Source organism: the organism of the source record quoted next, unplaced genomic scaffold, assembly GCF_019419815.1.
Source record: "Pyrus x bretschneideri cultivar Hongxiangsu unplaced genomic scaffold, Pyrus_bretschneideri_v1 Contig19, whole genome shotgun sequence".
NCBI classification, from domain to species: Eukaryota; Viridiplantae; Streptophyta; class Magnoliopsida; order Rosales; family Rosaceae; genus Pyrus; species Pyrus x bretschneideri.
Window position 1 is genome coordinate 1,585,001 of NW_025999490.1, and position 11,569 is coordinate 1,596,569.

Consider the following 11,569-nt stretch of genomic DNA (forward strand, 5'->3'; position numbering starts at 1 on the left):
ACTACACCGAACAAGCTTGAGTGATTACCGTGCAGAGTAATACACTACTCTCGACACAAAGAAGCTCCCTCTCAAGGTTTGTGATAACCCCAGCAATAATCTCAAGAAACCTTTTCTGATGTGGAAGATCAGTCAAAACTGCAACCACAGAGCATACTCGGAATTTCAAGAGACTTTACAACCAATGCTCTACCAAGAACGATCCCTGACCGACTTGGCTCTGATACCAATTGTTGAATAAGAAGAGTATCCAAGATAACTCTAATGATCCCAAGAAGAAGAAAATAGAACACACTCTTAAAGAAAGCTCACAAAACAAACTAATTAGCAAAGCTTTTCTTATTTAGCTCTAGGCTTTGTTTTTCCTTGGATGATTTACAATGCTTGAGAACTTAGGTATTTATAGCAAACCAAATGATTAAACTAAGATTATTTATTACCACACAAAACACATTAATTGCACCTAATAATTTTTATTCAACCATACCTAACATTGCCTAACTTTCCTTGCCTAACTTTGACATTGATTTTCAACAGACCGAACTTGCCTCTTCACTTCCATCTTTCAGTCTTCGAAGCAAATCTTGATGGACTTGGCAGCGTCGAGAGCTTGCACGAAAAATAATCTCCGAGACTAGGACTAGGGTTTAGGAAGGAAAGAAAGAAGATAGAGGACGCGAAGTTGGTGGTTTTTCGATAACGAGAGAGTGTGAGTTATACATGCATGAAGATTTTTAGAAGAGAAGTTCGGTGTTGGTGGCTTTATATGCATGCGGGTTTTTACAAACTCAAGTTGGTGAGGTCAACCGACCTAAAATCTGATCTGCCACATTTTTAGGATTAACTAGATTAGATGCGACATTTTAGGAGAGAAATTAGGTTCTCGTTCCTAGTTTTTATACTCCATTGATTAAAACCTTATTCATTTTCAAATTTTTCAAGGTCCTTGGGTTTTAATAAACGTCATTTATTTAGGGTTAGAAACATTACATTTAGTATATTTATGTTCATGGCTAAACTTTTTATCATATATTTCTATTTATAGTTTGTTTTAAATTTTAAATTGTACCAATTTTCTTTTAATTTTTAATTTGTACCCATGTATTAATTTCTTTTTGTCCCTTATTTTTTAAACTTTTATTTGTACTCATAATTTTTTTTACCTTTTATTTGTACTCATAATTTTTTTATAATGTACCAATATTTCGTTACAAATGTACTACTTTATATATGTAAAATGTATCCCCTTTTTTTGTAAGTACCATTTTTATGTAAAATGTACCCATTTTTTCATGTAAAATCCTTTTCTTTTTTTTTTTTTTTCCCCTTTTTTGTAAGTCGTAGAAGCAAGAAAAACATTCTCTCTCATTATTCAAATCAAAGTCTCTTTCCATCTTTTTCAACTTCATACAAATTAGAAGATGATCTAGTCTTTCTTTCTCCATTCGCACTCGTGTCTTAACTGCTCTGGTGAGTAGACCATCTTTGCCACAATCACTTTGCCAGCTCATATTTCTTTTATTTTTCTTTCCAAAAACTGATTTTTCCCAGAGCGCCTATACAGCTTCCCGAGCTGATCCCAGTAGCAATTTGTCATGTGAAATTGCTGTCTTGCGACACTGCTCACTTTAGAGCTCAACTGCATTTTGCCCATGTTCTAACCAATCAACAGCGGCCACGTTCATTGCCTCAGCACAGTTGAAGCCACAATTAAATCCAGAATGGTATGCCCGCGGGAGGGTAAGAACAAACTCCCCAGAGTGCTGGACGGCTCGATGCACAGGTACTCCTTCAGACTTTAAAACTGTAGGAGATAGCTGAGTGACCTGAACAAAGATGGAATATGTGATCTCAGTGCCTGAGGTAATCATAACAAAAACTTTAAATGTCAGCATGTGAATAAAAATCTTCTTACCAGTTCATTGAGTAAATCAGGTTGTTCCTCGAACAGATCAGGCCAATACGCTCTCATTGTACGTTCCAAATCCATTGCATGGCTTCCAGAGACTCCATACCATACTTTTGGGTCACCCCAGTGCAGATAATTTAGCGAATAGAGGTGGTGGTCCTCAACATGCTGTTACGAACCACAAAAAAGAAGTCCAAATAAGCAAAACAGTAAACCAAAATATTAAGCTTTTTCAAAAAACAAAAGGAATAAAAGATGTGGAGGGCCGTTTTTCGACCATCATAGTGGAATGACATACCCAACAAAATGAAGAAAAGCACATCCCAACATAGAGCCACGGGACTAGAACTCCCGAGATATCGCTTGCTTCAAAACACAGTGCAGAACCAGGCAGACGTGGGAAGTTATTTAGATTCCAACCTGACAATGCATACTTTTTCGAATCACTTCCGGTTGATGATGCCTTGGAATCCTGCATGAACGAGGAAGTTGGATCGAACACTAGTAGGAAAAGGAAAACTAGCGCACAGAGTTTTAACGGAAAGTGGTGAGTAGTCCAACACTCCAAATCCAAAGTGCAACCAACCGCACAATAACTTGTTTGTAAGTTTCATAAAAAAAAATAAAAAATAAAAAATAAAAACTTGTCTGTAAGTTATTCGAGCTAAAGTGGGTCCCCCTCACTTGGCAAAGAAAAGTGGGTCCTATCACACTATCAAGGGCGGATCCATCTTAAAGTAAGGTGGGTCAGCTGACACTTTCAAGCTCATAAATCTTTTGTAGAAGAGCTGGGTGATAACTTTTTAAAACTTGAGAAGTTCTTAAAAGTTGCCCTCCAACTGCTTGATGAATTACCTTTATGGACACTTGGTTAGATAGTTGCTAGCCTCATTCTTTTGTATGCATTTGCTATGTGCATTTGCCGATAGGCACACTCGGCATACACTAGCATATGTCGGCATGGTCACACAAAAGCTATTGATCTCAGTCGACATGCTTGCTCGAAAGATGTTGGCATATGTCGACAAGCGTGCAATGTGACTTGATAAATGATTTTAGGCTTACCAAAAACTTGATGAAATGTCAATTTGCATTATATTCTGACTAAAAACACATATGCATTTGAAACATCACTTAACATTGTGTCGCGATAATCCTACTTCACAACATAAACCTCTTTTTAGATTTAGGTCAACATACACTCGTTTTTTTTTATAATAAATTTAGTAATTGTCTGCACGTGTGATCAAATGTTTGATTAAAAGAGTGATTTTCACACAATATTTTTTATTTTTGATTGTCAATTATAAATCAAACGAAAACGGAAAAACGGGTGTTCATTTATCCGTCGTTACCCAAAGAGGTAAAAAAGTTTATTTCTGTACGCAAAACGCATTTTTAAACACCCATTTTCTTTGGAACCCTTCATCTAATTTCTAAATTTCTTTAGACACCCAAAGATATTAGACATAACACATATAAGGGAACGCAACGCACCCAAGAGACATGAGATTGGAGTGCATGAAAATAAATTTCTACAGTGCCCAAAAAATTGGCAACTTCATCAAGACAAAATGCCCCGAAAGTGTTCAACCAAATGCCGCAGCGGACTGAAATGCCCGAATGACTTCAATGGGAGGAGCCAGCAGAGTCTGGTTTTCACTGCATTGCCACGGCAGTATTTTCTGAGAGGACACGCTTTCTGTTAATCTCCAGAAACTCGAAAGCAACTGTAAGTTTTGAATCTAAAGTCCTTCACCACAACCCATTTCTCTATCTCACTCCCCAACCTACTCGCCACCACCACAATCATTGCCTTACCACAATTCGACGGCAGATCAACGCGCACACCTCATACGATTTCGAATTGAGTTCTCGATCTTCGTCGTCTAAGGCGTCGTTGGTTTTACTTGTCTTTCTAGGGAACCAAACAGGGAAAGTCGGAGAAGTCTGTAGCAGCGTTGAAGGCGAATCCCAGCAGCGAGCCGTTGGGCTCTGAATTGGTTTTTCGTCGCAAGGCCTGGCATAAGAAGCCTGGGCAGTCCGACGGGCACGGTGAGCAACTTTTTTTCTAAATTCAGGCCTGAAACCAAGTGGTAGAGAATGGAGTCGGCGCTGGCTGAAGCAGCGGCAAAAGAAAGAGAAGCAGTAGGAGGAGGTATTGAGCCCAGAACGGAGCCTTTGGGAGCGGAGAAAGGGATGACGAATAGGAAGGAGAAGAGGAAAGCGATGAAGAAGATGAAGAGAAAGCAGACGAGGAAGGAGATGGCGCTGAAAGAGCGAGAGGAACATGACGCCATTCTCAACGATCCTCTAGAGCTTGCGAAGATTACGATGATCGAGCAAGAGGAGGCCGAGCGGTCGGAAAGAGAAGGGAAGATTTTCGAGGAGCGAGAGACGGCGTGGATCGAAGCCATGGAGGTTAAGAGGAAGAAACAAATCGAAGAAGAAGAGGAGGAAGAACGAACAAGAATCAAGACGAATTGTCTCGGAATCAACAGGTTGTTTTGTTTATCAACCTTTATTCTTTGGACTGCAATTTTCGAATTTCGATTACGGAAATTAGCAGCATAGTTTTGTAGTTCATTGATCTATTTGTTCAGTTGGTGTTTGAGAATGTGCTCGAAATACGATAAACAGAGATACTTGGTTGATTTAGTGATGCAATGTAGCTCAGGAAGAATAGGATTGCTGAATATATAAATTATCCTCTTGCTGAATATATTAGTTGTCATTGGCTTTCTGGATTCTAATTATGCTATTCGTACCGGTGCTTTAACTGCATTCTGTTACATGTACGATTTCCTTTTGTTTTTTTTTTGGTTAAGTTGTTTAGTGAAGGTAGCATCATTTGTACGCCCGTTTTGTGGAGTAGTGATCCTTCTATATGGGTTGCAAGATGCTTCTGTTGTCAGGTGATATGATAGCTTCATGCCTGTGGTAAGAGGCATGGTCTTGATTTGGAAACAAAAATATAGTGTTTGTGAAATGAACGTTGTTAATGTTTGGTCAGCGCTTCAGCTATATTTGACGGGTAAGGCATAAACATTGTCTGCTTGAAGTAGGATAGTTTAAAATGCTATTTATAGGGCATATCAACTCCTTCTTAGCATTATGGTTCTAATTTATTTTGGTTTGGAAATAGTTTGGGAGGAAATATACATTTTGCCTTAAAAATGGGTTTTCATTATTGCTTGCGGTATGTATGGCAGGTCGAAAATGAAAATGACGGTAATGAGGTTGATGAGTGGGACTATGAAGAAGGACCTGCTGAAATTATCTGGCAAGGAAATGAGATAATTCTCAAGAAGAAAGGGTCAAGATTCCTAAGAAAACCACGGACCAAGAAAGTAGAAAGGTGTGCAACATGAATCTGGAACTTTGTTTAGATATATTGTAGGATAGATTATCGTACAGATAAGTTTCATGTTTGGTTTAACCAATGAGTTTAAATTGTGGAGGTTGTCATTTGTTTTGACAGGATTCTGATAGGCCTACGTCAAATCCTCTCCCTCCACAATCTGAAGCTTTTTCTGATTATAAAAGTTCATCAATGTCAGCACAGCAGCTGATTGAGAGTGTTGCTGAACAAGTACCCCATTTTGGAACTGAACAGGTGTTCCTTTGTCATCTCATGATTGCCCTTATTACCCATTTGTGTGTTGGGAACTCTTTAGTCTTTATATCTCTGATAATACTTTTTATATTTCACGAGCTGACTGCCATTTTGATCAGCAGTGAATGATCTATAATCTTTAAGTTGTGTACTTTATATCTGACAGGATAAAGCTCATTGCCCTTTCCATTTGAAAACTGGAGCTTGTCGGTTTGGTCAGCGTTGTAGCAGAGTGCATTTCTGTCCTGATAAATCTTCCACACTGCTTATCAAGAACATGTACAATGGTCCCGGCCTTGCTTGGGAGCAGGATGAGGGGCTCGAGGTCTGTTAATGCTGCCATGCCTTCCCGTGATTCTTGTATCCTAATTCTAACTTTTGGGGTTTTCATATCTTTCCCAAATCTGTGAAACCTTTGGTTTATTGTTTCTAATCCTACTATGTTAAGTAGGCATATGCATCAAATGAACCTTTATTTTTTCTTTGTTGTTTGTGGTTGTTTTCTACCATCATAGACTGTTGTATCATTTTTGTTTTGAGCTGTTATTTGTTGTGTCCTAGTTCAGGGATGTGGCTTAGTTCATTTTATAATCTGTTCATTTGTGAAATGGTACGCTTCTTCTTTGACTTGATTGATCAGAGATTCATTTGTGAGATCCACTTTGGTGGGGGTTCAAGCTTTCCGCGTTGGTTCTTGGAATCAAAGATACCCCAATAGTGTATCCTTCCTTGCTGGCAATAGTAACGTGTTACCACATAATGTATCCCTTGTTTTCTTAATCTTATTACCTTTATGTCATAAGGTTTCTACCCTATTTATTTCTTCTTTACACCTATATTAACCTATTGTGTGTTGACATGTCTCTCAACACTTGTGGTCTCATGCTTTGGAAGTAACCTTTATTTTAATCACAAACATAACATTTTATCAATTAAAAGAAAGCTGAGTTACAAGAAAATATGTATTTTTTAAGGGATGTTATAGTCGTGTTTGGTCATGATGTTTCTTTTATTTTATGCCAGTGAGAGATATCATGCTTCTGTGTCCATATTGAGATTTTTTTTTTTTTTTCTTCTATGTGTTCAATTGTTTCATAAGTTCATGAGTTTACTGTAGTAATCTACAAGTTTTCTTCCTTAACGACTCATAGTTTGTTGGGCAATATATCTGTCGTGGGAGGTGTTAAAGCTGTCTGATATCACATCTTACATCCCACAGTTTGTGATGGTTGGCTACAACTTTTAGAAGTATCTGAATGCAGTTAACTCTACTTTCACTCTAAACATGTCAAAGGAAAATGAAATGAAAAGAACAAAGAATCTATTATGAAGGTGAATTGCTTATTTTTTCCATAATCAGAATCTGAAGAATGTAAATAATTCATTTGGACTTTGTATTATAGGATCTTTATTAGTAAGCATTATAATGAACTGGCAATCATAGTTTTCTATGTGGTTGCCGTACATCTTTGTTAATTCCGTTTTGTTTATGGCTGCCGGTGTGCTTCTTGTTCACTGATTGTACAGTTTTGTTTTATTAAATTTCTTTCTTTTCATTGAGAAAAAAATAGGTAGAAATCATATAGTTAGCTTTTTTATGCAGAATGTTTGGTTAGAAATGGAAAACTTTTCTTGTTTCGATGATAGTGTTACCGATTTTCCGTTTACAGTTTTGCTCTAAGATTCTGTTGTATTGGGTTGATCTTTGAGTGTCACCATGTTGTGTTATGTTTTCCTTCATTTATTTTCAGGTATTTCTTTGCATGTACGATGTTTTTTTTTTTTTTTTTAGTTGACATATGCTATAAGTTAGAACCTGAAAACAAATTAAGGCAACCCTAGTTTTGTCCCTGTAATTCTTTTAAAATAACTATTTAGGGTATCAGATGGATTTTGTTTCTATTATATTTGGTGGAGACATGTGCTTTAGTGAGTGAATCTGAACTCATCTTCGTTGATATTCAAGTCAAGTACACGTTTTTATAATGCAAAGTTGCAATATTGTTCATTTTTTAAAACAGTCATTCTTAGTATCTTTAAACAGTTGCCATTACCTTTCTGAACACACTGGTGTTTCCGTGTTTTGGCGGAGGATGTGTGGCTCACCTGTTTTGTATCTTGACAAAATTTAATATTGGGATAGGCCAGTTGCCTCTTTCTATTTTAGTATATGCTGATGAGTATAATTTTTCTGGTTTCATATTGCTTCCCTCTTTTCAGTATACTGATGAGGAGGTTGAGCGCTGCTATGAAGAATTTTATGAGGATGTGCATACGGAATTCTTGAAGTTTGGAGAAATTATAAATTTTAAGGTTTCTGACAGCTTCTTTGTGATACCAAAATACTTCATCTGTTTTCAAAAGTATAAGGGCAATGGGCTGAAATTCTAGACTTCTTCGTGTTACTTTCCTATTCGCGCCATACAAATTTTCGGTTGGTAATCTGACAGTGACACATGGAGTATCTGTGTCAGGTTTGCAGAAATGGTGCATTCCACTTGCGGGGAAATGTGTATATACACTACAAATCAACGGATTCAGCTGTTGTTGCTTATCAATCTGTCAATGGCCGCTACTTTGCTGGGAAACAGGTATTGCACTTTCTTTGTATTTGAATAAGTGGCTTATGGGGTGTGATGAGAAAAAAATTCCATTTTTCTACCTCTATTATTTGTTTGCATGTTGGGTGGTTTCATGCAAAAGCACCTCTGTCATATCTTTGCCTACCTTGAAGTTTAATTTAATTGATATCTGTACGAGTTTTATATTTGCTTCTAATTGTAGCTGGCTATCAGTTTAACTAACTTCCCTGCTTGCTATTTGACTAAACGTTTTTGGGATATCCCTTTCTTTCTTGAATCTCCTTATTATATTTCGCTTCCCCATAAATGCTAATTCCCTGCATTCTTGACATATTTCAGAACTGCCATCTTGAGGGGTGGTTTGTTGACCTAGTTGTTGTTTCTGGCAGATAAGTTGTGAATTTATTAATGTGACCAGATGGAAGGTTGCCATATGCGGGGAATATATGAAGTCGAGGTACAAGGTATTGGCAGTTCCTTCATTTCCCGTTATCTTTTTGAGCCACTCTTTCTTGGCAGTTCCTTCATTTCCCGTTGTCTTTTTTTGGTTGTACTTTTCAGATTGATAAGATTTTACAGAATTTTGTTTTGGAGTAATAAAATAAGTTTTGGCTTTAATATGTCAATTCTAACCTTGAAGTCTGAGGATTCTCTTATTGATAATCATTCTTGTTTAATGTTGCAGACATGTTCCCGTGGTACAGCTTGCAATTTTATCCACTGTTTCCGCAATCCTGGTGGAGACTATGAATGGGCTGATAGTGATAGACCACCCCCAAAATTTTGGGCGAGAAAAATGGTTGCTTTATTTGGTTATTCTGATGCAGATGATAAACCAATGGTACAAGAAAATTTTGGACAGCGGAGGAACTCTAGCAAGAAGTCATTGGGAGATTCTGAGAGGTATGCTTTACTTTAAGCAGCAGCTGTTGAATGTGTTGTATAAATTACTTGTGAGATGTATGTTAATGTAGCTGTTGGAATATAAAACAATAGTTGGCATGCATCCTACCGGGATAAATTATCATGGTATTAGATTGGGTGATTTTTCATTCAATCCCTACAACTGCAACCTTCCAATTTATGTCAAATTCCATGCAAAGGGGCTAGAAAGAGAGAGAGCAACATGCATGTGAGAGTTTGCATTGTAGTAATTTTGTCTTGTTTTCATGCCCGGGATTATATAGCACATAAAAATACCATAAGATATATATCATGTTCCAATATATGCAATTATACATCTGAGGCAAGTAAATAATTTTGGTAGGAAGCAGCAGGTGATGGTAACGTGACACTACAACTGCCCACATTCAGGAATTAATTTGTTGTGCTAAATTTTTCCAGGTGCTTGAAGTGCCCATCGTTTAATTTGGGATAAGTTTGTATAATCTATCATCTCCTGATTTAATTATTTTATGTATTATGATTTTCTATGAGGGCGTAGTTTACTGTTAGGTGTTAGATTTAGTGCTTATTTTTGTTGGTCTGATGGACAGTACAATAATTTGTAGAACTTCTTGGTCTGTGTCTTCCAACTCTTCTATATTAGCTTGCATTTTTCTTCTGTTTTAGTTTATAGATAGGTTCTCATAGTTTCCAGATTCATGGCAGGTACGGCTTACAAAGATCTAGGTCTAGAGGGAGGGACAGTGATTCTGGTAGAAGATATGACAATGAAAATTATGTTCTAGAGGGAACATGCCGTCAGAAGCGTACAGGTGATGAGGATCTATGTGAAGAGAGCAAGAACTTAAGAGACTACAACCCTAGGAGGAGCAGAAAGTGGGATACTGAATCTGATGGAGAATTGGTGGAGAGGGAAATAGATAGAGATGGACACCGTGGACATACTAGGCGTAGCTCAAGACAGCAAAACAGGGACCATAAGAACAAAACCTATGAAACTGAATCTGATGGGGATTTGTCGCAACGGAACAGAATAGCACATCATGGTACCAGGAAAAGCTCAAGCCAACAGCAGAAAGTAGAATCCCCGGATGAATATAGGGATCAGGAGAACAAAAAATCATGAAGTGAATTGGGACTGGTCAGATAGGGACAGAGACAAAGTTGCTGCACACCATGACAATGGTAGACATTCTGGGCAAAAGAGGAAAGTGAGATGTCGGGGTGATCATAAGGACATCAAGAACAGAGCTCGTGACACTGATGCAGAGCGATCAGACAGCAACATGAAAGGTGATGAACATCACAGTAGGAGGAAAAGCATGGGACCCTCGTCACACTCCAGCAAAGCTTGTAAATTCTCAAATCACAGGGAAAGAACCACCAGGTCCTGTAGTACTGACTTAAGTGATGATCTGTTAGAAAACGATGCAGAAAGGCCCCCTAGTCATGCTGGGAAACGATCAAAACGCTTGGATGAAGTGTCATATATTTCAGATGATGATAAAGTCCCAACACTAGATTTGAAACATAGGCGTGATAATTTGAGCGTAGAGATGAGGGAAGCTGATTCTCTAGTTGAAAATTTGAAATCACGTGGAAGCCATGAGTCCAGCAGTGTGGGTCTAGATGATATAAGATGCAACTCTGATGTACTCACGGAGAAAGAGGATCGCTGGGAACCCGAAAATAGTTCTGTTGAGAATGAGATATGCCATACTTGTAAAAGAAAGGCTGGAAGTTGAGAGAGTGGCGATTCTGGCAGGCCAGGTCCATCTAAAGGAAGAGATGAATCAAGTGATTTTGATTCGGAACTCTACTACTACAGGGTAACTCATTCCGAACATGGAAAATCTAGAAACAAGGATGGCAAGCTTAACAGTGATAACAGACCACAGGCAGGGTAGCAGCCAATCAAGCCACAGGAGACACTCGAGTGGCTTGCATGATGCCACAGATTCATCCGATGGTGACAAAGAATCTGGAAGGAAACACAAGAGGCACTATGCAGGTCATAGATCTCGTGATCACAAACGATGTCATTGGACGAAGTAATCATAAAAGCAATAGGTTAGCCCCTTGAGATTCATCTCTAAAAGTTGTTAGAAGTCTGTTCACAAGGAAGAATGTAACTTATTACAAATTTAGCCTGTTTGCATATATGTAGGCTGTGAAACCGTGTTCTCGTTATCAGTCAGTTGTGAAACCCTCTTCTTATTATATTGTGAGGATATGTGCATTAAAATTAGACAACTTTTTCTTACAAGAAAGAACGAGTTTACTAATATGGTGTTTCGTTCAATAATACATTCTAGGTGGAAGAACTTATCCACTAACGTGGTAGTGCGTTATTAGACAAGGACGTATGCATAGAGCAAGTGAACCTGTCTGTATAAGTTGCTCTAACTTTCGACCTAGTTTATATGAAACAAAGGCACCAAGACTATTACTTGTGATTATTTAGATTTACTTTTCCACGTATAGACGTGTGAACTAATGTGAAGTATAAAGAAGCCACTCCAAGTCTCCAAGGAAGAAAATACGATGGAGCCAAAA

The 11,569-nt window shown here is 38.0% G+C and overlaps 1 protein-coding gene and 1 pseudogene across 1 annotated transcript; one reads left to right on the top strand and one right to left on the bottom strand.

Moving 5' to 3' along the window:
• Positions 1-1,331: 1,331 nt before the first annotated feature.
• On the bottom strand, positions 1,332-2,387 carry LOC108867602 (annotated as a pseudogene).
• Positions 2,388-3,352: 965 nt separating this feature from the next.
• LOC103952317 (zinc finger CCCH domain-containing protein 5-like) lies at positions 3,353-11,349 on the top strand. Its single transcript, XM_048582832.1, is given in 12 exon segments — positions 3,353-4,382; positions 4,385-4,410; positions 5,122-5,218; positions 5,221-5,267; positions 5,391-5,525; positions 5,692-5,850; positions 7,746-7,838; positions 8,000-8,116; positions 8,497-8,571; positions 8,793-9,010; positions 9,719-10,127; positions 10,129-11,349. Coding segments are annotated over 12 exon segments (2,376 nt in total). The 5' UTR covers positions 3,353-4,012; the 3' UTR covers positions 10,759-11,349.
• The last annotated feature ends 220 nt before the right edge of the window (positions 11,350-11,569 follow it).